The sequence below is a fragment of the Cyprinodon variegatus genome, unplaced genomic scaffold, assembly GCF_000732505.1.
Source record: "Cyprinodon variegatus isolate N-32 unplaced genomic scaffold, C_variegatus-1.0 Scaffold398, whole genome shotgun sequence".
Lineage (NCBI taxonomy): Eukaryota > Metazoa > Chordata > Actinopteri > Cyprinodontiformes > Cyprinodontidae > Cyprinodon > Cyprinodon variegatus.
In genome coordinates this window covers 337593-365396 of record NW_015150851.1, presented here as the reverse complement: position 1 = coordinate 365396, position 27804 = coordinate 337593, and the positions used below count along the sequence as shown (strand labels likewise).

The 27804-nt window shown below is 40.7% G+C and overlaps 1 protein-coding gene across 5 annotated transcripts in view; it reads left to right on the top strand.

The window, feature by feature from the left end:
* mkl1 (megakaryoblastic leukemia (translocation) 1) overlaps window positions 1-27804 on the top strand; it is a 66965-nt gene that overhangs the window by 6808 nt on the left and 32353 nt on the right. For 3 of the 5 annotated variants that reach the window (XM_015387573.1, XM_015387571.1, XM_015387570.1), the window contains exon 3: window positions 3633-3818. In XM_015387573.1, coding sequence (XP_015243059.1) covers window positions 3647-3818 — 172 coding nt within the window. In that variant the 5' untranslated portion in view covers window positions 3633-3646. Of the gene's footprint in view, window positions 1-3632; window positions 3819-9458; window positions 10303-24126; window positions 24427-27804 lie in introns of those variants that run through there. The other 2 variants (XM_015387574.1, XM_015387572.1) reach the window with 2 other exon arrangements.

The following is a 27804-nucleotide window of genomic DNA, read 5'->3' as shown; positions in this document are numbered from 1 at the left end:
TAGAAGAGCTGAGACGAATCTTTTTTTTTTCAGTTAAAATGGAAAGAAGGGACACCCTGAAGAGGTTTCAATGTAGCCCTAGAAGGACTAGTTGTCCTCCCTTACCTCCAGCTCAGACCTCGCTCTGTCACTGCCCACTTCCCAGCACTCCTGCTCTCTGCGTGGGTAGATCTACAAGGAAGTACTGCTGAATCTGCATGAACCAAAGTGACCTACTTTTTCAGTGCTTCTGGTTCTTCTCCAAAAATCGAGGGTCTCCCCAAACCGATTCCAAAGTTGTTCATCGAGAACATTTGAGCAGCGGTCTGTAATGCTACATTTCACCTACGCTTTTATTGTGAAGTCCCAGTGGCGAGATATTTTACAGGAAATGCTATGGGGTTGCCAGGGGTAACGGCAGATCCAAACTAAAGGATCTGGGAGGCTTTTGATCGACTGAAGATTGTGAAACAGTATATATTATGTTCAATGCCAGCACAAGTAGGACATTTTATGCAATAACTTTATATCCAGAAACGAGCGCAGCGCCAACGTCTGCTGGGATGGTGACATCAAAATAAAAAAATAAATTCAAGGCAGCACAAAGCGTTCAGAATCTATAACAAATCATTTAGAGATATTAAATAATCTTTAATATCTCTGAACCAAAAGTAGCACAAGTGATCATTTAACTGCATTCACGAATCAGTCTGTTATTTTTCATGTGGGCGGGGCGTCAGCTTCACGCAGCTGAAGCCCCTCCTGCTTGATGATGCGGTCTGTGGTGATAACACGGAGCATCCGAAGACATAGCGGTGAAATCCCAGCAGTGATCGTAGAAATCATGGCTTTCACCCTCAATGCACCTGAACTGGGTTGCCATCTTCTCAGACGATTGAAACGCATTCCCTCAGCCTGCGGCTGCCGCCACCGTGTCTCACTGTGGGGGTGGGGAGTTAAATGAAGTGGTTTTCCAGAGCATAACGTTTTGCATGGCTGAGCCATAAATTTCCATTTGTTTCATCTGACAGCAGCTGTTTGCTGTTTGCTCTGCATGGCTGCTGACAAACTTTCCTCTATCTGGGCTTTATTCACCATTGAAATGATTTCTGAAAGCTGTTTTTATTTGAGGGTTATACAGTAAAGGGGACTTAAACACGACTGGAAGCAAAGACCTGTTTTTCATTTGTTTTAATACTATGGAGAGAACTTTGATCCATAATCGTTAAAATTGGAAATGGAAACATTAGAAAAATGGAAAAACAATGTTTTTGAGGGTAAAATGTTTTTCTTTTAATTTTTAGGTTTTATCTGAATAAAATAAAAGTTTTTAAATGCTCTCTCATCTTTTAAAATTAAAAGTATTTTACTAAAGCAATTCATTAAAAAAATGCAATTATTGTATGCTAAAAAAACAAAAATGAAACCTAGCAAAAAATAAGAAAATAAAAGAATGAAAATGTATTAAGTAAAATACTAAAGACAAAATATGAGTACTCTGGCCATACGCTGTGCGATTAAACCCTGCGCTTTCGTTGTACAGAGTTACCCCCTGTACAATACATGATGCACGATCAGCTGAATGTCGGGCCCATCGAAAATTCTCGCATGATTGGAAAGTGGGCCTGAAAAGGGCAAAAATATGCACAAAATTTGCACAGTGAACAGCAAAGTTATGCTTAAAACTGTTTTTTTGATTCAGACATTTTTCTGTTTCATTTCTGTATATATATATATATATATATATATATATATATATATATATATATATATATATTCTTACTTTGCATTTACAAAACATGTTTTTTGCTCCAACAATAATGGACCAAAACCCACTCCATACACACCATCTGTCCTTAGTTCCGGTTTGTCACTTTAAATTCCAATTAAACCAACTGATTTCTCTTTGTGTAACGAGACAAAGTAGGAAATCTGCTGATTGGTCCTCAGAGTTTCTGTTGTGCTTCTCTCCTCCCGTCTTACTGGGTAAACACTCAGAACCGGTCTCTAACTGGTCCTTTATCTAACATCTTAGCTAATTATCACTTTAATTCCAGCTGAGGATCATTGTCTCTTTCTCCAAATGCCTGGAGCTGTTAAATTGTTAGAATGACTAAATGTCTGGAAGTGAAAGAGAAACTATTAACAGCTTAAATAGGGAGATTAAAATCTGCCTGTTTCTAAGAGCTGCAACAGTTGTTTAAAGCTCAAACATGCAAATTGTGTCCCAGCTCTGTTAGTTCCCAGCCTATGGCTCGCACTCTCCTTATTTCCTCGATTTGTTTTTCATGGTACCTTGTTTCCAGGAACAGATAGCTAACCGTGTTTTTCCTAAAGCCTTTATTTTTTTAATCTTTGTTATTTTTTGTCTGAGCTGGCATCAAGTTATGGAGCAGATGTTCCACCCTACGATACACAGTGGGTGATTATAATCCTGGCTGTCAGCATCATGGTTACTGTTAGATCTGCTGAAATCTTTATATAATCTAGGGCTGAAAAAAGCAGTCAGATTAATCATGACTAATCGATTATTGAAATAATCGTCGATCATAAACTGGAGAATAGAGACTGTAAAACATGCCTTTAGATGATAGATGATAGAGCCACCCATTTGGGGAAGGAATTATATCAAAATTTAAAAAAAAAATATATAAATATTTTGAATGAATGTTTCTGTCTGTCAATATTCTCTATCCAGAACTCCTCAAGTGGAAGAGTTTTAATTTCAGCTGGTTTACTTTCATACAAAATCTTCTTTAAGAACCTTTGGCTATCCGGTTATTAAATAGATTAATCAAAAAAATAATCTGCAGATAAATGGATTTGCAAAATAATCAGTTGCAGCCCTAGGGGGTGCTGGACGTGTAACTTCCATATATATACATATCTATATATCTATATATCTATATATATCTATAGATATATAGATATAGATATCTCTATATATATATAGAGAGAGATATATATATAGATATATAGAGATATAGATATTTATATATATATATAGATATCTATATAGGTTTATGTATAACTATATAGATGTTATCTGTATAGATATCTATATATCGATATAGATATAGATATATTGATATATCTAGATATAGATATATATATATTGATATATCTATATCTAGATATAGATATATGTATAGATATATATATATCTATATATATATCTATATATATATATAGATATGTATATATAGATATATATGAGAGTAATGGGTACTTGTTGATGGCATTAGAAATATTTCTAATAGCATTAAAGGAGCGTTAAAGAGCATTAAATTAGAGTTAATCGTTCCTGCATCAACAAATGGTTAATCAGTGTGTTGTATATCTATAAAGGCCTAAGCCGGTCAGTAGTTATTTTTAATAGAGGAGGTGGCGTCTCAGTGGGTGTGGGCGAGAACTGTTATTGTAGCGCCGCTCTGCAGAAAGGATTTCATGATCTCTAATCTGATAAATATGCTAAAGCAAACAGCCTCCTCTGTGTAGGACGCTGGTGTTAGCGTGAACCCGCCTCCCTTCGATGAAATCCAATCCCTGAACAGAAAAAGATCTGATATTATTTCTGTTTTTCAATGGCTGATCGTACTGCCAGCTGGTTTCTTGGTGCATCTCTAACTTTAAAATCTTGGTTTTTATTGCAGTGTTTCCAGTCACTATGGCAACAGCTGACCCCCTGAAAGGCGGTGACCCCAGCGCCGGAGCTATGGAGGTTGCAGGGGCGTCCGGCTCGGCCCCGAGCCCTCAGAGCGAGGCGGTGACCAATGAGCTTCAGGAGCTCTCGCTTCAGCCGGCTCCTAATCTGCTGCCCATACAGGAGCGCAAGAACGGTGAGTGGGAGTCGTTTGTCTCACATGTTCAGTCTAAAGGCTGTTTGAGTTAGAAAAATGTTCATTTTAATAAAGAAGAACTGTACGGCGCTGCAGACCTGATCCAGCTTTAGTCTTTATCCCGTTGCTGCTGTGGGCTCAGATTCCACTCAGTAAGAACAGGTGTAGGTGTTGACATGAAAAGATTAAACGTTTGCATTTGTATTCATGTGTTTCATCTTAAGAAGTCATGGATGCACTTTAAATATTTCAAAGATTGATGGGTCTGATTGGGGCAACTTACCATTTGATCACTTCCTTACCCCTTAAAAATTGATTCCCCCCGTCCCTCAGTGAGGTCTAGAAGCACAAGATTTATATCCAGCCATTCAGCAAAGATGCTGCTACATGGATGCACACGACGTTTAGGCATTCTCCAAATAAATGAGCCCCTGGGGGGACATGTTACCTGCTGTAAATTAACCCTGTATCATATTTGATACATACGGTTTCTGAAATGTTTTGCATCTGACACCTTTTGCATAATTTAATGGTAAAAACTTTGCTCCAAATCCTATTGTACACAATCAGATCTACCTGATAACAGCCAGTAGAAGACTACACAAAAAATAATGTTGACTTATCGCATAGTAATAAATTATTAATATCAAAAATGTATTTTTGTTTTTTCTTTTTACCTATTTTGTTAAAAGGCCAAATAAGGACTTCAAGCCAAAAAAAAGTAATTTTCTGTTTGGTTTTATTCTTGGATCGGGCTTTAAAGGGTTAACAAGTAAAAAAAAAAAGACTAAATTAACGCTATATAAATAAACTGCATCAAATTAAGTGGAAAAGTTAAAAAGCTAACTGAAACGTAAAAAAGTTGCTTTAAAAAGTTAGTTAAGTTAAAATTTATAAAATGTAAGTGCCTCTATCAGCATGAATGATCTCGGTTATGTTTTAACAAAGCATTTCTTACTGAAAAACTTCTATTTTTCTTTATATATTAGGGAAAATGACAATTTCTTCTGATTACATTGGCCTTAAACTTAGACAGACTTTGTCATTTTGTACACAGAGTGTATGCAAAACAAAATGTTGCTCAGTACTGCTCTCAAGACGTCTTTACTGTCGTTTGGCAAAACTTCACCCAGAGGGTTCGATGGCGTCGGCGTACGGCAGCCTCAATTCTGTTAGTGAGCCCCAGGGCAGCTTGATGCCACCATCAGTGTGTGTGAATGATTGAATGTAGTGTAAAGTGCTCTGGTCAAGTCTTCTGACTAATAAAAAAAAACGCTATATAAGTACAGGCCATTTAACATATATTATTATTAATGTATTTATCTACTAGCTGAGGCATCGACCGACCCCGTGACATCACCGCTCTGCACTGCAACGTGGCGGCGTTCTGCCAAAGAATTATAAAACAAAGCTTTGTTTGTTCTTTTACCTTTCTATTTATCACCTTTGTAATTTATTTTTAGGCCGCAACTAACGGTTATATTGCAAATTTATTTATTTTTTTAATGCATCAATTAAAAATCAAATAGTCAAAGGTCCAAATAAACCAGGTGAAACTAGCTTTTCCACTTGAGGACGTCTGGATAGAGCAGATTGACAGAAGAAAACGTGTTTTTTTTATCTTAAATGCAAAAAGTTTATATATTTGTTTTCACAATTTTGATGTAATTCTAAGCTGTGAGTCGCTCTGTCAGCTAAAATCAATTAAAAACCAAATTAGGTGACTATCATTTCAATAATTGATTTATTTAATTGAACTGTTTCAGCCCTAATTTAGTTGTTGATAATAGTAGACAAAATGTTGTGAATTAAGTTAGTTTGCTTGAACGTTTAATTTCCACTTTAGCATCTCTGATTGTTTGCTGTTTTTTGATGGGTTTATTTGCGCAGTGGCTGGATGTATAATTCTGATTCTAATCTCTACCTATAAAATGTTTATTTTTGTTTATAAATAACCCAATAAACTCCACATGAGTAATAAACCTGGCTCCACATCTCCTATCCCAGTTGATAGCAGCAGCGCTGCTGGTTTATTCCCTTCTATCCTGCTGCTTCCTGGTTTCCTGTAGACGACTCTGCTTGGTTTGATCTTCCAGGGAGAAAATGAGTTGTTTGCATGTTTTTGGTTGCAGGGCTGTTTCCAACCTGAGCAAACTGACATGGATCCAGATGGGTTCTAGTTTTCTGCACAGACTGAAGGGGAACGGTTTCCTCTAAAACACTGGAACACCTCAGGGTTGTGTGACTCTTTAACTCAGGATGATCTGCAGCAGACAGACTGATGATCCTGCTGTCAAGAGAACCACAGCAGAGCTGCTGCATGGAGTGTTTTTAATACGCCGTTATTAAAAACAGCTTCTTCCTGCAGCGCAGTTTGAATTCTGGTTATTTGACTTTCTTATGACTGAACTTGGGCTTGTATTGAACTTTTATTTGCAGCTTAGATGTAGTTTTCCTCTCAAATGTTATATTTATCTTGCTATGAGATAAATCTTACTTTGGCTGTTTGATAAAAAAACTTTACTTTTTGTTTAACATTTATAGTAATGTTCCCCCTGCATCAGTACAAGGAGATTTTATTGATTCAGTTTGTTGTTAAATTCTCTGTATTAAGGAGATTTACTCCTGTAGAATAACAGTTTGCTTTTAGATCATGTGAATTAAAACCACCATAACTCAGTGACAGAGTTAAACTAAAGGGGTGTTTCTGAGGTGAAAGTCTGCGTGCTTTAAAGTGACTATAAGGAGCGGAGCAGCTTCTGCTCCTAATTGGCTTTTGTCCTGCGTGCCGCCCTCCTGCGGCGGCGGCGGCTTAATGCTGCGCGCTCGGCTGCAGGTCTGCTTGAGTTTTAGGTGAGGATCGATGAACCTGCGATGAACTTTCACCTGATTTAATCATCTGACATGTTTGCTTATTTTTCCCATTATTCACCGTTCATGAAATGCTTTTTCTCGTTCTGATCGTCTGTGGAAAATATTCAGCTTTGAATGTATTTTCTTATCTATTATGAGATTTTCTTTATGATTAGTAAATTTGCTAAAATTACCCGTTTTATTTAAATTTTTTTTTACTGCAACCTTATTCTCCTTCAGTAGATGTTTTTATTGATAATTTAGTTGCTGCTGCTTTTCTCTCCTTCATGCAGATGTTGCGTCACTTATTTGCCCTAAATTCAAGCAGGACATAGGATGATCTGAAATCTATTGAGTTTTTTTTTTACCCTTAGAATAAAACAATTAGATATTATTTGGTTGAAATTAGATTTTTTTTTTTTTTTGTATTTTATGAAAATGAACCATTTTATTGAAATGGCAAACTGTCTCACCTGCTTCATGAAGTGCAATAGAAATGGAGTAACAGTGAGTGCCTGGAGGTCTGCCAGGGCTTATCTCTGGTGTAAATGAAGGATCCTGGAAGCAGCGGGGCCACCAGTGCATCCAGTTCAGGGTCTTTAGCATAACAAAGCTCTGCTCCTGTCTCACCACATAAGCAGAGATTGATTGGAGGTGAAACCTGAAGCTGGCTGCAGATACTCGGCACATCTTTGCATCATAGAGGAGATGTTTTTGCAGTTTTGTCCGTTTGGTTTCAGAGTGTGACGTCACGTCGCAGGACCTTGTTTACCTTTAAAGTTGCCGTCAGCCTCAGGCCAGCGCTCCTTCCTGCTGTTGGACCTTTCCTGACGCTTTCCTCCTGTCAGGCAGACGTGTTGATGCAGGCTGATCGGCAGAGAAGACGCTGCAGCCTCTCCTGCTCGCTCTTTCATTACGCCGATGTTTGCAGATGTTTTTACACCCTTAAGTTTATGATGTTTTCTTCACCTTACAGCCACAAACTTTAACACGTGGCGTTGGCTCATCGTTTGAGTGATAAAGAGAGTGTGAGCGTTTCACACATTTGATGCAGTCTCCTGATTAATGGCGTCCAGCATTTACTGTCAGAACAGCAGGGCGGCCTCGGAGCAGAGCAGACGGGTCAGGAGTGAAGATATCTGATGTTTGGGGCAGACTTATCCTGAGGACACCCCTCTACAGCGGCAGCATCATGCTGAGGGCTCCCTGCTATCACTGGCCTTTGATGTTAAACCCTGGTTCTTATTTGATCACCGTTTCTTCTCTGTTTGCTGATTCAGCTTTTTTTCCCCGGTTTGAATTTATAGGAAAAGGTTCTTCTTTTTTTCCAAAGTTTCTCTTTTTTTTTTTTTTTTTTTTTATGGCACTTGTGGCTCATTTTTTTGGAAAGAAGGCTGACAGGAACGGGGGTATGAGAGAGGGGGAGTAACATCAGGCTTCCCGTGGGTCCTTAAAAAGTTTTAAAAGGCATTAAATTCTTCAAAATAAAACTAAGGCCTTAATTGGTATTAAAATGTCTTAAATCAGTCTTTCGTCGATCTTAATTTTTAAAACATCATAAATAGGTTTATTTTTATTATGATTTATTTGTGTAATCAACAAAAAACATTAAAATTTACCTTTTTTTGTATTTAAAAATAATAATGGCTCGCCATTACTGGTTCGGTCCCGATAGCGGAACAAATTAAAGCGTGTTGCGGCCGGGACATTTGGGAGATGCGCCATTAACTTTATGTCTGGAAAATATGAGCAAGTGTAAATGTAACGAAAATTGTCTCCAGCCAAGAGTTTTCTCCATGGCTAAAACCAGGGAACATACATGAGGCTCAGTGGATTTGGTGCAAGAAGTCATTCAAGCTCAGAACGATGGGAATTAAGGCAGTGGAGTCGCACATGCGAAGCGCGAAACACAAAGCGTCAAAATGGAGTTACAGAGACACAGCCAGTATTTCTCAGTATTGTTCCACGCTTGTCTCTGCAACGCCTCCACTTATCACCAAATCAAACATACTAAGAAAACCATACAAAGAAAAATAGCTGCAAAAAACACTTAGCACTGGTTATGTTGGGGCTTTAAAACTGATTTGTTTTGTTCCCTGCTAAAACAAAGTTTGTGAATTCAGTTAAATAAACAAATATATCTGTCATTTGTGTGTTTTTAGCTTTCTTCCTGTATGGGAAGCTTTTTAAAATTTGAAACATTAGTGCAGTGGTTTATGTTAAAATAAACCTTTTGGGTTAAGTTGTCACAAGCAAGTTGTTCTTGTTTCTTGTGAATTTGGTCTTAAATTTTTATTTCAAGTGGCATTAAAAAGTCTTAAAAAGTCTTGAGTTTAACTCACCTTATGCTGTAGGAACCCTTAACATACGGGAAAGGACCAAATGTTGGATTCAAACCGGGTCGTGTGCGCTAACCACTGCCCCACCAAAACACGCCCCCTTTTCTTTTTTATAGATTTTAGATTGTATTTTTTTTTATTTCTCCTTCTCGGACTAACTTTGATGAATTTCATTGTTTTCAAAGTGTTTTAAAGATCAAATTCGCTTCACTTCCAGCCCGAACCAAACACTGCCGACCAGTAAAAATGTTGCAACTAACGTCAAGCAGACCAATAGAAAAGAGTCTTTGCTCCTCAGTCCAGAGGAAAGCCCGCCCCCAGATGTGTGATCCAGAAAACACGATTTGAAAAGAGAAATTAGAAAAAATTTATTATGAAAAATAAAACAATAATGGAACAAAGTTTACTCCGTAGAAACAGATTAAAAGGAGAAAACAGCAGTGAGGATTAAAGCTTAGAGATGCTCCTCATCCAGTGTTTCAACAGAAATCTGTGTTTATTCTGCAAAACTCAACTAGACGAATAAAAGTTCCACTTTAAACCTGAAGCTCGGAGGAAAACATCTGAGTGAATGTTTTCTGCACTGGAGCTCCGCTGAGCGTCCTGTTTGACATCCAGAAAGGTTTGTTTACTCCAGCAGATTCCTCCCTGCGTTCTGAGATCTGTTATCATCCAGACGAACGCGTGCATGACGGCGGATTCTAGACGGGCTGGCCTGCAGAGCTCTGAACATTTCCTGTCTTCCCAGTTCCAAACTGGCCTCTGAACCAGTCTGCTGCTAACAAAAGCTGTCAGAGTGTAGGAGTGGAAGGAGGTGGAGGATGGGGAGGCTGAAGGAAGGGGGAGGTCATGTCTGATTGCATAACTTCTCAGAGGGAAGGAAGAACTGAAGAGTGGCTACTGGGACTTCACTTCTTTTCTGTTTCTTATTCCTGAACCGGTCGAGGACCTTAGAGGAACCAGTCAGAGCAAAAAGTAGCAGATCAGATATAGGAGAGTGGAACTTATGTGTTGTTATCCAAGGAGCTAGGAGGCGCCGCCGCTCACGCCCTCTGAGCCGGGACATGCTCACACTTGTAGAGTCGGTCTAGAGAGGAGAGTCTGAGGTACAGCTGCCTGTGGAAAACCAGCTGCTGCCTGCAGGAGAACATTTCTGACGCCTCTCTGGGTGGATGGTGTGGGGACGCTTCGCCCGGCCGGCCGTCCGTCATCTCGGAGCATGCATCGCTAGTCCAGGCGGGAAGGACGGATTGTCTCCGGCATGGTGCAGAGGGACAGGACCATCCAGTCAGGTAAAGTCTGCAGGTTCTGCTGGTGTCGCTGCCATGGAAACGCACTGGTTTCTGGGTTTAACTGGGTCAGGGTCTAGGGTTTCTGTGCATGCCAGACTTTAGGGTCTCACCCCGAGGTTCTGTAGGGAAAATGGAAAAAGTAGGAGAAAACTGCACACCTGTGGAATAAATCGATCTCCCGAGGGCAAAGGAGGCGGGTGGGGCTGGCGGGCCCGACTAGAACCCTGTGGAAGCAGATAGTTTGGCTGACGGTGATCCAGACGAGCTGCTCGGACCGAACGAGAGCCGAGACTCTCTGATCCACAGCAGAACTCGCTAAAGTAGGTTAGAGGCGTCAGCTCTGCTCCAGATTTGAGCAGAACGACCTGCAGGGTTCAGTCAGAGGCGGATCCTTCCAGAACGCCGCTGTTTCTGCACAGCCTGCAGAAAGCAGGGATCCTGGGTGCTTCAGGGAGGTTTCCCACAGTAGGTGCGGTTAGGAGCAAAGTGATGCAAAGGACATATTTCTACTACTTTGTGATAAAGAAATTAAAAAACAGCAAAGTTACTCACAAATTTTTTTTTTTTTAAATATAATGATGAATGTTTTTTTAAATTTTCATTTAAAAATTTTTTTTTTTTTTTGCAACAATAATGGAACAAAAGTCACTCCATAGAAGGACATTTTCTCAATAAAACAAAAAAAAGATGGACACAGAAAGATGAAAGGAAGGTTCATAGATGGCTACAGGACTGAACACATTCGCTTTGCCAAGGGAAGAGCCCCCTTCGTTCACCCAAACTGTTTTTTATTTATTTTTGTTACCAAACTTTACAGGTTTGCAATAATGCCGAACCCAAAAGAGGGACAGGGAAGAAAAATAATAAAGGAAAAGAATCTGAAAAGGAGAAAGAGAATGACAGCAAACCCATACAACATAGAGGGCTTTTTTAATCTGTTATAATTAATCAAATAAAAAAAAACAAATGATGTTTTCCTACATTCCAATGAACAGGAACATGGTGGACATCTGAGCCTGTTCATATATCAGAATGCTCCGCTAATATGCAAAGTTGGTGAAGTCAAGAGTTTAATGCTTTCAGGTTGGAGGGAGGCAGAAACGATCAGTTTTCTGTCCTAATCTAAAGAAACCTGCAGCTGGAAGCTCTCGGCCTCCTGGAAGATGCAGGGCAGCCTGGCTAACGGTGATGCAGCTGATGGTGGCGTTATGCAACAGACCCGGAGGCCTCAAAGCGCTCCGTCAGGATGAGAGTAGGGGGGGCAGGAAAGGGGCAAGATGGTCAGATAGATGCATGCACAGCAAAAAAGGAGATGAAGAAGAGGTGTCTGTTTAATTAGATGACGGATGAGAAAGTAGAAAAAAGAAAAAGCAAGTCAGGAGGAAGGAAAGCGGTATTTAAGTCAAAGTAAACAGCTGCTGCAGGTCTGAGCTGAAGGACATGTAATCTAACGGATGGACGTCCTGATGGGAAGCACAATCGCCTCTCTGTGGATTAATGTGGCTGGAAATCCACTAAACCAAAGCCATCAGTAGAGGAACGTCAGACACGCTTACATGGCTCTGGTTTGGTTTTCACGGTACCTTCTGACAGCGAGGTATTTTTCTGCATGCACCAACACACTCCAGAAGTTTGATTTGTGATCAAGTAAAATCCTGTCGCTCTGATCCGATCTCTCGCCTTCAGCCAAAGAAAAAGCTCTTCTTCTTCTTCAGCTCGTAGCAACAGGAACACGACGCCTGCACGCCCACAGGTACAGGCCCACTCATGCAGCGTGGACTGTAATTTGCAAAATGCAATCGCTGTTGTGAAATGCAGGCGGTGCCAGAAGGAGAAGCAGGGATGAACATTTGCTTCGGTACATCTTGTCTTCCTAAGACTCTGAGCGAAATCAAAAAAAGCGAAATCAGTGCTTTAGATGAAAGCTCCTCCTGATCCGTCTAACATTTAGTGTAAAGACGTGGAAGCATGCCGAGCATGGAGCAGGATCGGTGATGCTGAGGGTCAGTTTTACGCTGTTTGACATTATTAACACAGGGTCAACAAAAATAATTATCATTTCCCCAAGAAAACAATCAGGGTCTTGATGGAGTTTTCTATCCAACCTAGATCTAGAGCTTTGGACCTTCCTCAATGGCTCTTTAGAACTTAAGAAGCAATTAAAAGTTAAACAATAGGCCTACTAAAGGCATTTTTTTCCTATTTGTAAACTGAATAACTGCCCTAACTTTGTGCGTGAGAATGACCCTGAAGATACCAGTGATATTTTCTGGTGAGATTAACTGATTATGCCACGTTCAAGACCGCACACTGCAAAGTCATCGGATGCGCGGGACGCGCTGCGAAAGCAACAGCTGCTGGAGTCGGAAAAATTTAACTTTAGCTGCTGGACGCGCCACATCAACCAATCAGAGAAGCTGATCTGGGAGCTGGCAGGGAGACAGACACAGCACTGCTGATGCAGAGCGCTATGATCACTCCTCTGAAACAGTTTATTAACGTCTAAATTAACTTAAAATGTAGAAACCTGCCGGCTAAATATGTTGGATTTTTATTATCCTGCTGCCTGCAGTTTGCTGCTTCCAATGCGTGCGGTCTGAACATAGCATTACAGTTTTCTGGCCGATCATCAATTTTCAAAAAGCCGATTCCAATTTTAACCGATACGATTTTATCACAGTTGTAATTCAGCTTTAAAGTTTTATTCTTATTTGAAAAAAATAAAATAAAATAAATAAAGACGCATGAAACGAATACATTTTTTAAGTATAGAGAGAAATTAGTTCTAGTATTATTGAAAGCAAAAAACTCTTTCAAAAATGGGAATTTAAAAAACTTTACATTTTTGATTCTTACAGCTTTATTTAAATTTTATTTTTCAAATCTTATTTTTTTCAAAAATTTTATTTTGAAAAACAAAAACAAACAATAAATAAATGAAATCAGGCTTCAAAATCAGGCTTTTTATTAAACTTTCATCAAAGTTTAATCAAACTTTTTATTATTTTTATAGCAAAAATGCAAATACATTTTTTTTTTTTGAGAGACACACCTTTAAGAATTGTTTTCTTTCAATGCAATCATACAGATTGATCTTTCTTCACTAAACCTTAAAATGTAAGAAGAATGAAAGCAATTTTTGCGTCATTATCAAAAGGTTTACGTTTTATTCAGCTGAACTGAGCAGAGAACATCTCTTTGGATCATGAATCCTGCAGAACTCTGAACCAGACAGATTGTGCTACGATGCAGATTTAACCTAAAGCTTTTTATACGTCTTTACCAGCGAAGCGCACCGTCCGCTTCTCCACCACATGATTGGAGGTTTAGTTGTAGCATTCATGCCATCAGGCTCACACGGCGTCCTGCCGTCACACGTGCAGATCTGCTGCTGCAGGAACGCTGTGTCACACAAACAGGATACGTTACCTCATCCTGCTCTGATTCTGTTCTGAATAATACAACAGCCATTAGCCTGTGAGTCACCTGCTACCAAACAGCAAATGTTGCACATTTAACGCCGGCCGTTAACTAATGGGACTCTTGTGTCATATCTCTGACTCAGACAGAAGACGCTTGTTCACAGCAGCGGCCGCTGAACTTAGAGCTGCAGGCTAGACTTTCCCAAGCGACTTTTGACAGAATGATACTCGAACTCACAGGATCTCATCCTGAACGAAATGTTATTGGTGCTGCAGAGCTTTGGCGTGCAGTCAGAGCAAATTAAAGGGCACAGCTTGGATTCAGATCCCTATGATCAGTCTTTAAAAAGCCAAAGGTTTATTTTTTTTATGCTGTTGAATTGAATGTAGTTCTTTTCTAAGACAAAATTGGATCAGAAGAATAAAACGTGGAGTCTGTGACCACTTTGAAGGTTGGGGTCTAATAAACAACCCTGACGCTGCAGCCAATCAGCGGCCAGGCTTATATTAGATGTGCCACACGGTGGTGGTGGCGGGGGGCGGGGGTAGACAGAGGTCTGTGAAACCTGATGCAAATGGTTTTAAGTGTAAACTTTTTGGGAAATCTTCCCGCTGCGCTCCATCTGTCTCCGTTTGCCACCAGGAAGCCCGTTCCTGAGAGGCGGAGAGGAGAATCGGTCATAATGGAGCGAATAAAGTCATGTTCTTTAAGTGGGGCATGAGGTTATGGGGTTTGCTACAGTAAAAACCTTTCTCAGATGTTGGTTATGTAACATAGAGGGGCTTATAAAGCCACGGAGGGAACACCCCAACCCAGACTCTTATTTTCCTCCGTCTCTGCCTCCTGCTCAGCGTCAGCGTTCCTCCCTCATTCCTTCCTCTGCAGTCCAGGGTTGCGGTGGCAGATGCAATCAGCTGCCTCTCAGACTCTGGCTTCATTGTTTATTTATTGCTGTGTTGCCATTATCTGTTAATCTGCGTCGGTATCGTTGGACATCCTTTGTTTTAGATGAGGACAATGAAATGACTTCTGCTAAGAGAGCGTCCCCTCTGCAGCAGACGGCTCAGGCGTTGATGCATCGAGGACGTGCTAACATGAAAGGCTAATTTAGGCTTATAATATATGGATTATTCCCTGCGGTGGCCGAGAGATGCAAACCCAAAATTCTCAGCAAACTCAAAAAAATAAAATAAAAATAGAGTTAAATCAAACACATGAAACAAAGATGCTCCAAATAGTAAAAATAGGAGTGAAATGAGATAAGCTGCAAACTATCGCTGCATGATGGAAGGGCTGCAGACCACTAGAGGGCGACGATCATTAACTCCTATGGCAGCAGAACTAAAGCCGGGCATACACATATACATTGCACGGAGCTACAGCTCAAACTGTATGACGAAACCACAGGGTATAAAAATTCACATCTCACGATGTTTGTTCTTGCACTGTGCGACCTGACGCTCTGATGCGATCTACCGACTCACACTGTACATCTAAAAACCAAGTTGGACTCGGCGCAGAGAGATGCTGCTGGTCGGACTCAATCTGGAAAAAGAAGAAGAACTCCCTTGTTTGCACATGTGCAGTGCTCGAGGTTTTGGTAAATCGGCTCATAGCTGTGATTCAACAGCACGACGGACGACTGAATTTTAAACATGTTTGATTTTCTCCTGACTTTACGATTGCTGATCAGGCGGTGGTCGTGAGAGGCTAATCGCTAATCTTAATACCCCTGTATACGACACGAAGCACGATCAGGCTGAAACGCGGCCCCAGAATCGTCCCGAAAAGGTCAAAAAAATCCTACAGGCTTTAGACGTTACTGCGAGTTAATGTCCATGAACCAAAACAGAAAAGTATGACGCTATCCAGAGGAAAGAAAGAAAAGCGAAGTTTTCATTACAATCTTTTTAAATCATTTCATCTCTCCTAGCATCCTGTCTATGCCTTTACTAAAGCTCTCTATGAGTTGATGATCGTCGCCCACTAGTGGTGTGGAGCACTTCCATCATGCAGTGTCAGTTTACTGGTAGAATTTCTTTTTATGTTAACATTACACTTTTTCCACTTTTCTCATCCCAATTTTCTCCTTTACATTTCGCCTTTCCATGTTCGCTTCGTTTTTGTGTGTTACCCTAATTTTTTGTGTGTTTGTCCAACTTTTCAGTTTTACTAGCAAACACAAACCCTTTGGAAGAAAAGCTCTTCTTTACTTCCTTTCCACAGCTTTCTTCTGGGTCAGTCTGCTCCTGTGTGACTCCCCCTAGTGGTCTGGTGGATTTGCAGCAGATCAGTTGCACGGTGTTTATTTCTTTGTATTTGTTTGTGTTCTCTAGAGTTTTGTATCATTCGTGTGTTTGCAGTGTGTTTACCGCCTGTTTAACCGTTTTTTTTGTTGTTAGCCTTTGTACATGTGGGTATTATGAAAACACCCACCTGACCAAACTACAGTTTAACGGACCATTCCAACAAAATATTTTTTGTTGAAATCATCTAGCAAACTGAAAAATCAGCAAAGTTATTTTAAAAAAAACTTTTTTATTCTGGATTGATTTTTTTTACATTTTCATTTTTAAAATATGATCTTTTTTAATTATAAAGGAATAAACTTGACTCCATATCAGTGAGTTTATGTCTCTGGATAAAAAGGGTGGTTGTAGGTAGTTATTAACAGCAGCCTTCCTGCTGGGTTTTTTTAATCAGTGTTTTTTCTCAGTCAGATCCAAGGCAGCCGTGGAGCTCCGCCAGTAACATCAGCTGAGCTTCATCCAACACTAAGTGGATCAATCAGACTTTATCTTATCTTATGACTGTGCAGAGATGAGATGATGTGAAATCTGATGTCTGTGTTGAGTTCTGGCCAAATGTTGGGAGTGCTGGTAAATTTCAGAGTGGGGGGGGGATCAGGAAGTGAAGTAAAAAAAACAAAACCAGCACCAAGGCTGGAATGTTAATGGTTGGTGTGACCTGTGGCAGACTGACATCGTCTGACTGCGTTCTTTAAATGTTCTGCTGGTTAACCATCAGGTTTGTTCAAAGATGCCTGATCTGGACCTTTGGCATCCATGTTTTTTTGTTTTTTTTTTGATCCGGTTGTTTTTGGTTGTGGATTATCGTTTAGGTTAGGAAATATGTGGTTGAAGCAGCAGATTAACATACTGGAGATTCCAGCCACTTCATGATGAGACTCTCTTCAGATACTCGACTCCAGTCGGACCGCTCCACAAACTGGTTTCCAAGGAAACTTTCCTCTCATGTTGCAACAGATGATTTAAACGGGTTCATTTAACACGTATTAAATCTGCCACCGGTTCCACATTATGGTTTATCTGCTGTGGTTGGAAATTAGACAGAAATAGAACTAATAATGATTACTGTGGATTTAAAATCCTGTAAAGGAGAGAATGAACCATGACTTTTACTGAAGGTTTCAAGCAGGAAGCTTCCTTTGCATAAAGACAATGAGATGGGTGGGATTTTTATTTTGCTCTTAGCAAATTCCTAGAAATGTTTGAAGGATAAAGGAGGAGCCAAACACAGTTCCAGGGTCAAACAGCTCTATCTGCTATGCTCCTGGAGCCCAGAGACGTTCTGTAGAACCGCCATCCAGACGTTCTGGATTCATGAGGTAATTATTGCTGTCCTTTAAAGTATCTCTCCCCCTCAAGGAGGAGGGATTTATTGCCTTAGATTAATACCAGGATGGATTAAATAATCCATATGATTCCATGCCCTGTTGGAGAGCCTTCTTCACCGCAAACACCTGGACCCTCCCTGCACTGCTTCACCTGAACAATGTGTTGAAAAGGCAAAGGCAGGAGGTCTTATATTGAAGGCAGAGGGTCAGGACAGACTGAGGGATGCAGAGTGGAGGAAACTCTCACTTTGTTTAAATTTTGCTAAAGAAAGTGAAAACAAAATCTGAGGTTTTCTCTGCAAAACTTTGTTACACCCAGAGGTGGATTTAGGACATTTGGGGCCCTAGGCAAAGACAGGCAGGGGGCCCTCTGAATGGAGAAGACAACACATAAAACAGACCTATTGTCCAGTTAGAGAAATGTTAATAGAATAGACATCCATTATCTGTTCTAGGTTGTGTCCCTCTCTTCTTGTCCCTTTTCTTCTTGTTTTCCTCTCTATGTTTTGTACTCAGCTGACTTTTCATGCTGTCTCTAAAGGAATGAAAGATTTTTTCCAAGCACTAAGCTCACTTAGCTGATTGCTCCTTCCTGTGTTTCCAAAAAGGCCAAAGTAAATAACCCAGTCCTTCTTTTCACTGTAGACAAGCCATGATCTGCTTATCTGTTCCCAGTTTTCATTTGGATGCTTTTAGATGTTGTCACCAAAGTCTCCAGTAGCAGAAAAAAGTTGCAAATATATGTCCATATATATGTGATTTCTATGTGATCTCTTGTGTGACCTGCATTCACGCAACTTGAGTGTCCCGCATGCACAGTAGAGGACCCAATGAGGTCACAAGTGGCAAGCACGCTCTGTGTTTATGGAAGTAAACATGGATGGTAGGGCTGGCGCTCATCTAGGCCCCGTCCACACGAAGTCAAAACGAACAGAAAACGCTAATATTTTCCAGAACGTTTGTCGTAAAGACAGAGACATAAAATAAATGTGATCGTCCACACGAATCCATGAAAACGCTGCAAAATGTATGCCAGGCCTGTAAGTGGCGCTGTGGTGCCAAAGCAAAAATAGGCGACGAAATGTTGGGCATGCGCAGTAATATTTATACATGGTTGCCCTGCGGGTCCATTTTCGTGGTTCAGTCAAATTCAGGTGCTGAACTATGTGGTCGATATTGCTCTGTTCTTCCTGGAGATATTCCAGAAGAAGAAGATTCTGTTGTAAGCCTGACAGCAGGGTGAGTAGCATGAGCAGCAACCATTCAACACAGTACGGCGCCATTGTTGTTGTGATACTGTGTCGCGCATGCGTGTTTAGAGGTGACGCTATGACGCATGCGTGTAAAAAAGAAATGCGGTTAGAGCTTAAAGATGGAAACGCGAAAACGCCGTTTCAAAATCTTCCCACTCTGAAGGCTGAATAAAAAAAAAGATCGTTTACAGACCCCCGAAACGCCGGCTTCGTGTGGATGAGAGGCTGGTTTGGTGAAAAATTTGTGCGTTTAGGCCAGGGTTTGGCTTCGTGTGGACGGGGCCCTAGTTATCTATCATTTATTTCCTTATCATTTATTTCAGCCAAGGTATTTAAAACACAATCTTTTCAAGGAGGTTAGAAATAAAGACTCCTCTCAGCATCATCATCCACCATAGTTGTTTTTTTACTGTTTCTCCGTAGCATGACACAGAATATTGACATTTGTTGAGCATAATGGCGTTCAGGTCGGATGAATGCTACCTGGCTGATCAGATTTGTGTCGGATTCAGGACCACACAGCGGAGTGGCCTGGGTCACATTGGAACAATTCAGATCTGTGTTGTTCAGACGGCCATGAAAAGATCAGATACAGCAAATGGGCAGAAAATCAGATTTTGGTCATTTCGGACTGCTCTGTAAACATGTCAGGTTTTCCATGTTCCTTACAGTGCAAAAAGTGAAATCTAAATAGTTTCAAAGTGTTTTTCCTTGTCATGACCAGATAAATTAGACAATTAAAATTTGAAATGAGAGAAAATAACAACTCTTTTATCAGATTTCTCTTTTGTAATATTTTTAGACCATAAATATTCACTCAGATGGCAGATCATCTTATTTACCGGCTCAAATGCTTGCAGTGAAAGGAGCTGAGTTTGCATAAATCCACTTAGAGACTCAAATCGACCCAAGTAGAGGATGAAGAACCAAAACTAAAGAGATTTTGAAAGTGTTGTGAGAGCAGCCTGGACTCACTGGGTGGTTGGCTCTCTGAGAAGAGGAAGGGCGGAGGAGACCGTTTTGCTTTAATTGGCCATCATTACCAAATTGTCTCAGGCCGGCCCCGTTTTAGTCAATTTGGTATTCCCCCCCGACCCCCACTGATATGGGGTAGTGTTATGGTTGCGAATCAGACAGCACAGGTACGTTGACACCTTTTATTCAGCTCCTTCTTCTTCCCTAACGTCTGCAGTCTGATGCCTTAAAATCTGCCGTCGTTTCATTGGGAGCGTTTGCTTCTGTATTTTAAAGATGAGTCCAAAGTTCCAGTCCAGCTGCAAATGGAAAACAAAATAACAGTTTGAAAACAAAGATGTGAGAAAAAGATGTGTTAATCCTGACTGACTGAAAAAAACCCTAATAAAACTGAGTTGAATGTTTAGAACCTCTCCCTATGGAGTGTATTTTGTTCCATTATTGCAGCAAACACATTCCGTAAATGTAAATTTGGAGAAAAAAAGTGGAACCCTGAAATGAAACTTGGAAAAACTTCTAGTAGGTTTTTAGAGTGGCTTATTTTCCAGATAAAATTTTTTAAATGTATTCAATTTTGTTTTTTTTAATTTTTTTTTTTTTAGTGTTTTTTTTTTTTCAAATCTCCCCCTTTCAGATTTCTCTTTTCGAATTGCATTCTTCTAAAGTTAAATTTTACAGATCACATTCTTTTCACTTTTGATGACATTTCTATCAGTCTGCTGGGTGTTGGCAACAACATTTTCATTCCTCAAGAGCGAGCATTTGTATTGGGCATGAAGTGTAGAGGATTTGAAAACACTAAAGTTTGTAAAACTTAAACTGAAAAAGAAAACTTGGCAAATATTTAATAAGTTAGAACCGATTAAAAAAAAAAAGTCTAAAATAACATTTGAAAATTTTTTTTTTTAAATAAAATGTAAAAAAAAAACAGGTTTGAAAAAGGTTACTCTTAAAACCTACCGTAAATTCTCTAATATAGGCCCGGGCCTTTATTTCACTCAAGTGCATCGCGGTCCAGGCCTTTATTGGATAGAGGCCAGTATTAGAGACAGGCCTCTATTGCTATTTGAGCAAAACAGACTACCAGTGGAATGAATAAAAATGAGATTTTGTGTCTATTTGAACCTATAAAACACTAGGTTCATTTATTGAAAAAGTACAGTTACCATGTCTCGCTTGGTTTGAAGTAAAAAAAAAAAAATAAAAATCCTCCAATTCTGTTTAATTCTCCTCCTCAGTTTTTCTCCTCCTCTTCATCTCTCCCTTTATTCTCCTCATCACTCGCGCTCCTCCTGTTCTGCTGCGTGTCTGTTCTCTTCCTCGCGCAGACGGGCAGCAGCAGGGCCTGTCGTCCAGCAGCGCAGGGCTGTGGTACTTGTATGTTACTACCACAAGTATAATGTTGAGGTATGCCCAGAAAAAACGTTTATAGCCCCGGCCTGTATTAGAGACCGGCCATTATTTACCTCCTCTGACAGCGAGACCGGCCAATGTTAGAGACCCGGCCGCTATTGGAATACAGGCCAATATTAGAGAATTTACGGTATTTTATTATTATTATTATTATTATTATTATTTATTTATTTTTTTTTTTTACAAAACATAGTCTCTACTTGCAGAAATAATGGAATAAAATTCACTCCATAGCCTTCAGCCTCTGCTTGCTAGAAGTAAACCACTAATTTATTTTCTTCTGTTTCAGTCTTTAAGATTAAAAGTTATTTACTGTAAATGCAAACATTGTTTTACAGTTCTTTAAAAATATTTTTCTGTAGAGGTGCAGGTGGTATCATGTAATGCTGTTTACATTTTGCTTGATCACACTTTGATCAATTTATTTAATAATTTATTAGATACAGTTTATAATACATCCAACATAATTATTCAAACGATATTTTAATCGGCACGTAATTGCATAATAAATATGATATTCTAAAGTTTCCTTGTTTAGTGTTTGTAGCTAATTTTCTATTTGACTTTATCTAAAATCTTTTAAGAAAAGATGCATTGATCTACTTTTTTTTTCACTTTTCTATCTGATACCGATATTTTAATTTGGAGAGCGGTGGATCCCGATATTTTTCTGTTTCCAGAATGTTCTCATCACTGCTGGTTCAAACTGGCTGAATTTGTTGTAGGGCTGCAAACGATTATTTTGATAATTCATTGGATGAGCGTTTTATTTTTCAATTAATTAATTACTAAAGGAGTAGATTAATTTAAAGATAGATCATTAAGGTTATTTATATTAATTGTTCTAGCCTGCATTTATTAAATCAAAAATGGATTTCCATAAAGAGATTTATAACTACAGCTTTAAGGTTTCTAGCTGATTACTGACATGCCAATCCTGATTTTTAAGCGATACAAATTTATTTTTCTTATTTAAATAACTGACACTGTCAGTTGTTATCGAGTTCATCAGTGTCAGAGTTTAGAGTTTGAAAGGATGATTTTTTTAGACCACTGCAAAGGCTGATACACATGTAAATATTGGCTGATCAGTCAGCTTAATCGGTGCACCCCTGTTTATAACCTCACTTCAATTTACATAAATGAATTTCACTCTCTGCATTTAACTAATCCCCTTGGGGAGCAGTGGGCTGCCATTGTGCGGTGCCTGGGGAGCAGTGTGGGGTGAAGGGTCTTGCTCAGGGACCCAGAGTGGCAGGCTGTGGGAGTGGGGATTGAACTCAGAACCTCCAAGCTCTATGCCCTCTACGCCATAACCAGTGGGCCGCCACTCCCCGGACTGAATAGATCTTCCCTGTGGACTGGGCCAATATACACCAATATCTGATTTATTTTTAAATGTTGATAGAGAGCAGATATTAATATTGGATCGGTTCATTTCCATCTTTTATGAGCAAATAAATCGTGGACTAAACTCCTGAATTTCAACCATTTATTTATATTCCATTAAGACCATCCATGTTCCTCTTTTATGGGGAGCGGTGGCCTAGTGGTCGGGGCAGAGAGTTTGGAATCCTGAGGTTCTGAGTTCAAGTCCCACTCCCACAGAAGGACAAGGACACTTTGGGTCCTTGAGCAAGACCCTTAACCCCACACTGCTCCCCGGGTGCTGTACAATGGCAGCCCACTGCCACAGGGGAGGGGTTAAATGCAGAGAGTGAAAATCAGTGAAGTTCAATTATGTTTAGAGGCTTTGGGAGCGGGTTGCGGTTCCCCGCCTGTTGATGCCCCCGCCTTAATCCCAGGAGCGCGCCGCCAGCTCTGCTTCCTGTCCAAACCGTGAATCATAGCAGCAGCTGGACTTTAATCTCACACTCGTATCAGACGGTGATTGCAGCTTGCCGTTTGTTTAAGGTGTTGGTCCCACAGGTCACCTGCAGGAAGTTCACTTTAATTTAGCTCCAGCTAGTGCTGTTTTTTGGTTTCTATCAATAAATCTTAACTTCTTGTCCTCTAATGAAATAGATTGAGTCTAAGAAAGGGAGGCTTAACCTTCTCCTGTGTGTCTGCGGGCGGTGCCGTGTGCCCCGCTGTAACATTACCCAGCGGCTGCACAGGTGATACCAAGCTGAATATAGCCCACTTATGACCAGCTGGCCTTGCTATTTAAAACGGGTGGGAGGTAGGGGGCATGGGGGGCGTTTACTGTCAGCAGCGGGGTCCGCTGGCTGCTACAGAGCAAAACTGTACAGTAAAAAAATGAACAGATTTCCTTCTTTCAGTTTGTTGTCGTCCTTCCAGCTATCTTTCTGTCTCCTTTAGGGACTTTAGAAATGATTCCTGTCTTTCTTAGCATTGATTTAGCTTCGGAGCGATGGGCCTCAGACACCGTCAGGCGACAGAACCCGTCCTACTTTTCACCCGCATGGCCAGAAAGGCTCTAAAAAGAGGAGATTATATTTGCATCTGTTTAAGATCTAATAGAAATAGATCATATTGGTCTAGGTTAGAGCAGGAAGCTCCTCCTTTTATATGTTTCTGATGTTTGTATAAATGTGTTACTGGAGGCAGGATGAGCTCATCGCTGAAAGCTGCTCCTGGTCTGACTGAGTCACCGCTTTTCAAAGGGAGCTGCTGTTTAGGAGCTCGTTTCATGACTTTCTTTATTCTGGATGTTTGCGTTGAACATGAAGGTGGTCTGGATCAGGCAGGACCCCCCACCCCTCCACCCCCACTCGCCCCCAAGCTTGTAACTGTGAATGAATGGCAACAGCTGAGGGAGAACTTTATCAGCAAACACTTGGAGCATGTGTGTGTGTGTGTGTGTGTGTGTGTGTGGGTGTGTGTGTGCGGTGGGGGGGTGGATTCAGGAGGAGCTGCAACCAAAGCCGCCCTCACTGGGACTCGCTCCGCTCACTGCTGTCCTGTCTTCCTCGGCCGCCGGCTTCTTTTCTTTCCTCCTCTTTCTTCCTTTTGTTAAATCTGCGACTCGACCTGCTGATTTCTGGAAGCCGGCTCCTGGGGAGACAGCAGGAGCTGCGCTGTCGTGACTCGCCGGCCGCCACTGCAAAGGAAAGACGGAGGAAAAGGGAGAGAGAGGCTGACACGGAGCAGCATTTCTCCTCTCTGACTTGGATCAGAGTTTTGTTTTGGTTTTTTTTTTACCAAAAGATCGGAGCTGGTCGTCTGTTTGACGGACATCAAGGTTCTCCTCTTCAGGGAGCCCCGGCTTCTGGGACTGTGAAAGAAATGTTCTCCGCTCGCCAAAGAATCGATCGCTGCCCTGAGTGATGATGTTGGACACCAACCGCTGCCTGTCTTTTAAACCCTCCCCCCTGGACTCCCCCCCAATGGCAGACGACCTAGAGAAGGCCTTGTTGAAGATGGATCAGGAGAGACTGGTCTATCACAGCCTGAAAGAAGGTGGGCGATCCGTGGAGTCGCACAGCGCCTCAGCTGTGTTTATGCTCCTCGCTTGTGGTTTCGCTATCAGTACTTTACGACTTTGAGTCAGTAGTTTATGAGGTTTTGTTAAAGATAATGTTTACTGCCTTTAAGCTTGTTTTATCTGAAACTCTCTATAGAAACTATTTTGGACTCTGATTTTGGCGGCCGTGTTTTCAAAAAAGTTAGAATATGAAGATGAAACATTCTCTAAGACGTTTTTATCTGATTGACGAATCCAAAGTAGAGCATTAAAGTGAATTAAGACATTAAATCTGTTCCGTTACCAAAGTATGCCCCCCTATACTCAGATACCCCTAAGTTGAATCAAGCATAATGACATTCAGACGGTGGCAGAACGTTATTGAACCTTCAGCATCATATGACCCATGGATGCAGCTGAAAGCTCAAGGTGAAGTTCTGGAAACAAGTAATCGATTTTGGTTTAATTGTTGATTAAATATTGTTTTATTCGATTAATTGATAACGGCCGCTTAGAAGGAATGTCTTGCAGTGTTATAGTGTTACTGATGCCCACTAGAGGGACCGCTGTTCCTTCTTCATTAGAGCAGAATCCTGAATGAGTCCAGAGTCCAGTATTTCCTCCTTTTGATGGATCCAAGGATCCGGAATAATCTTCCTTTGGTTCTGTTAGTGAATCTAAACTCTGGATAAACTCCTTCAGTTCTTCTAAATGGGCCCATTTATCCATGCTGCATGGAGGAGCAGCAGAACTTCTCTGCTGGATCAGAAGGAGACGATGATAGAAGACTGGAGGACATTAAGCTGGACGATTGGAGCAGGATAGAAGAAGACATGCTAGCAGCAGGGGCGAATCTAGGAAATCTGGGGCCCTAGGCATAGACGGGCAGTGGGCACACCTGATATTATAAGCGTTTTGATGGCATTTTAGCCAAAGGATTTTTATCAAAAACATAATTAATGTGCACGAATAAGGAAAAGTTGTGTTAACCATACATGGAAACTGAGCTACCGTACTTGTGTGTTGAAGCAAATGTGACGTCAACATGGTGGATTGTAAAATCCATAGATTTAGGTATTACCCTCGTGGCCATTAACTGTAAAAGTCCATTGATAAGTTGCATTGTTATATTGGGGAAAAAGTTGCGGCTTATAGTCCGAAAATTACTGTATTTTTTTTTTTACAAACCTGGTATAAGAGCTAATGCTGGATCAGCTGATCAGGAAGGCCAGCTCTGTGATTGGATGCCCTCTGGACTCAGTGCAGGAGGTGGGAAACAGACGATTCTAACTAAATGAACATCTCTGTTGGATAATGTCTCCCACCCCATGCATGAAGCTGGTGCTGAACTGGAGAGCTCCTTCACTAACAGACTGCTGCACCTTAAATGCACCAGGGAGCGTTATCACAGATCCTTCCTCCCTGCAGCTGGAAGACTCTAGAACCACCACTGTTCCCAACAACCTCAATCTGTCAGCTAAAGGACTGTTTTAGAGTATATAATGATTAATCGTTTGCTAAATTAGTTGGCAATTATTTCAATAATCGATGAATCTGATTAATTGTTTCAGCCCTAAACCTGATCAAATCCAGCATTTATTAGGCCGACCACATTGCTGCTACTGCAGCCTGCTGTAGTTTGACCTTTAACCTTTCGGGTCTGTGTACTCAATATTCAGCTGTTTTATTTGTTTCTTTTTTATTGTGATTAATGAATTGAATTCCGATCATTAACACAGTTGATTCCTCCTCAGTTAGGAGTTTAGCTTTGGTTTGAACTGATGTCATGGAAAAAGAAATCCTCATACTTTAGCTGAAAGATGGCCATCATGCTCCTTTTTTTTTTTAAAGAAAAACCTTCTCATAACACACCCTAATTTGGTCTGATCCGTGTTAATGCTGCAGATGTTTATAACCAGCAGTCATTATAAGCAGGAGCCAGAGACACAGATGACACAAAGCATTCCTGGGAGCTAAGAGGGACTGGAGATGGAGGAGGGGAGGAGGTTTGTTCTGCATTATCTGACGGGATGCTTCAAAGTTTGGCTAAAATGCTCCACGAAGGAAAAGACTGAGCTGTAACCTTCAGATGATCAGTATTCAGCCTCCTTTGATTGTCGCTAGGGTCCTGGCTGTGCTGCAGCAGGAGCCAGAGACAGGTGGGAATGCCCTTAACTTGGCCGTGACCCTGCCCTCCAGCTGCTCCCCGCCTCCCGTCATGTGTGGAACATTGGCTGGGGTCAGGAGGTGCGCAGCGGGCGCCATCGACCAGGAGAACCGATGAGCTCATACCCAGGGACGTCTTTCACTGGGATTATTTCCAGTGGAGATGCCAACCAATCACGCGCTGAGTGTCAGAATGTATCTATGCTTCCTCTGGGCCGTGCCCACCTCCTCTCTCCACTTTCTTTTATCGTCTTTCTTGCTGCCGTGACTGACGTTCTACAAACTCAGACATGCTCAATCGGATCTATGGAGACGTCTGTGCCAGATTAACCCAGTAGCCTGGCTCGACCTTTCTGGCCTCCTCCTTCAGCACCTCTGATTAAAATCTACTCTCACATCTCCAGCTCCTCATTCCTTTACGCCTATTTTGCTATTTGTCTATTTATATGTGGAGTTTTCATCGGTTTCCAGTGACTTTTTGGGTACCAGTTTGACATTGTGGTGAAAACTGACATCCTGTTGCTCACTTTGACAAATCCTGCAGATTGTGGTCTGCAGTCATTTCCTCTGCACCTCCTTAAACCCGTAAATCGTGCCCTCTGAGCTCCTGCTCTGCAGTTTGTTGTGACTGCAGCAGTAAGCGTTGCTTTCGTCCCAGAATCCCAGTTAAACCAATATGCCCTTTTTTCCAGTTTAACCAGAATTGTGGAGAATAAAGAGCAGGTCATCTAAAAGGATTATTAGGTTAGCCCGGGTGCACTGATTGATTGGCCGGTCGATCAGTCCAATTTCTTTTAATATTGGGAGATCTATTAAGTGAATTTTGCTACATTTTTAAAGCAACAATAATGGAACCAAAAAAATTAATGGTAGGAATTTAAAAAAATAGAATCAACGTTTTGTATTTTTTCAAATAAATAAAATCTGAACAAATAGCAAACTGTAAAAAAAAAATGGTTGAACTCTAGATAACATAATATGAATTACTCTCATTACCTTTTTTCTTTTTCATATCCACCAAGAAATGACAAAAAAAAAAATTTTCGTCCAAAAAAAAAAAAAATGAATTTATTCTAAAAGATTTTAAAATCTTTTTGAAAATACATAATTTGGAAACTTTAAAAAAATAACAACTGTAAACTGTAAAAAGCCTTTAATTATTCTATGAAAAAAATACTTTAGATTTCAATTTTTCAGGCTTTTTAATG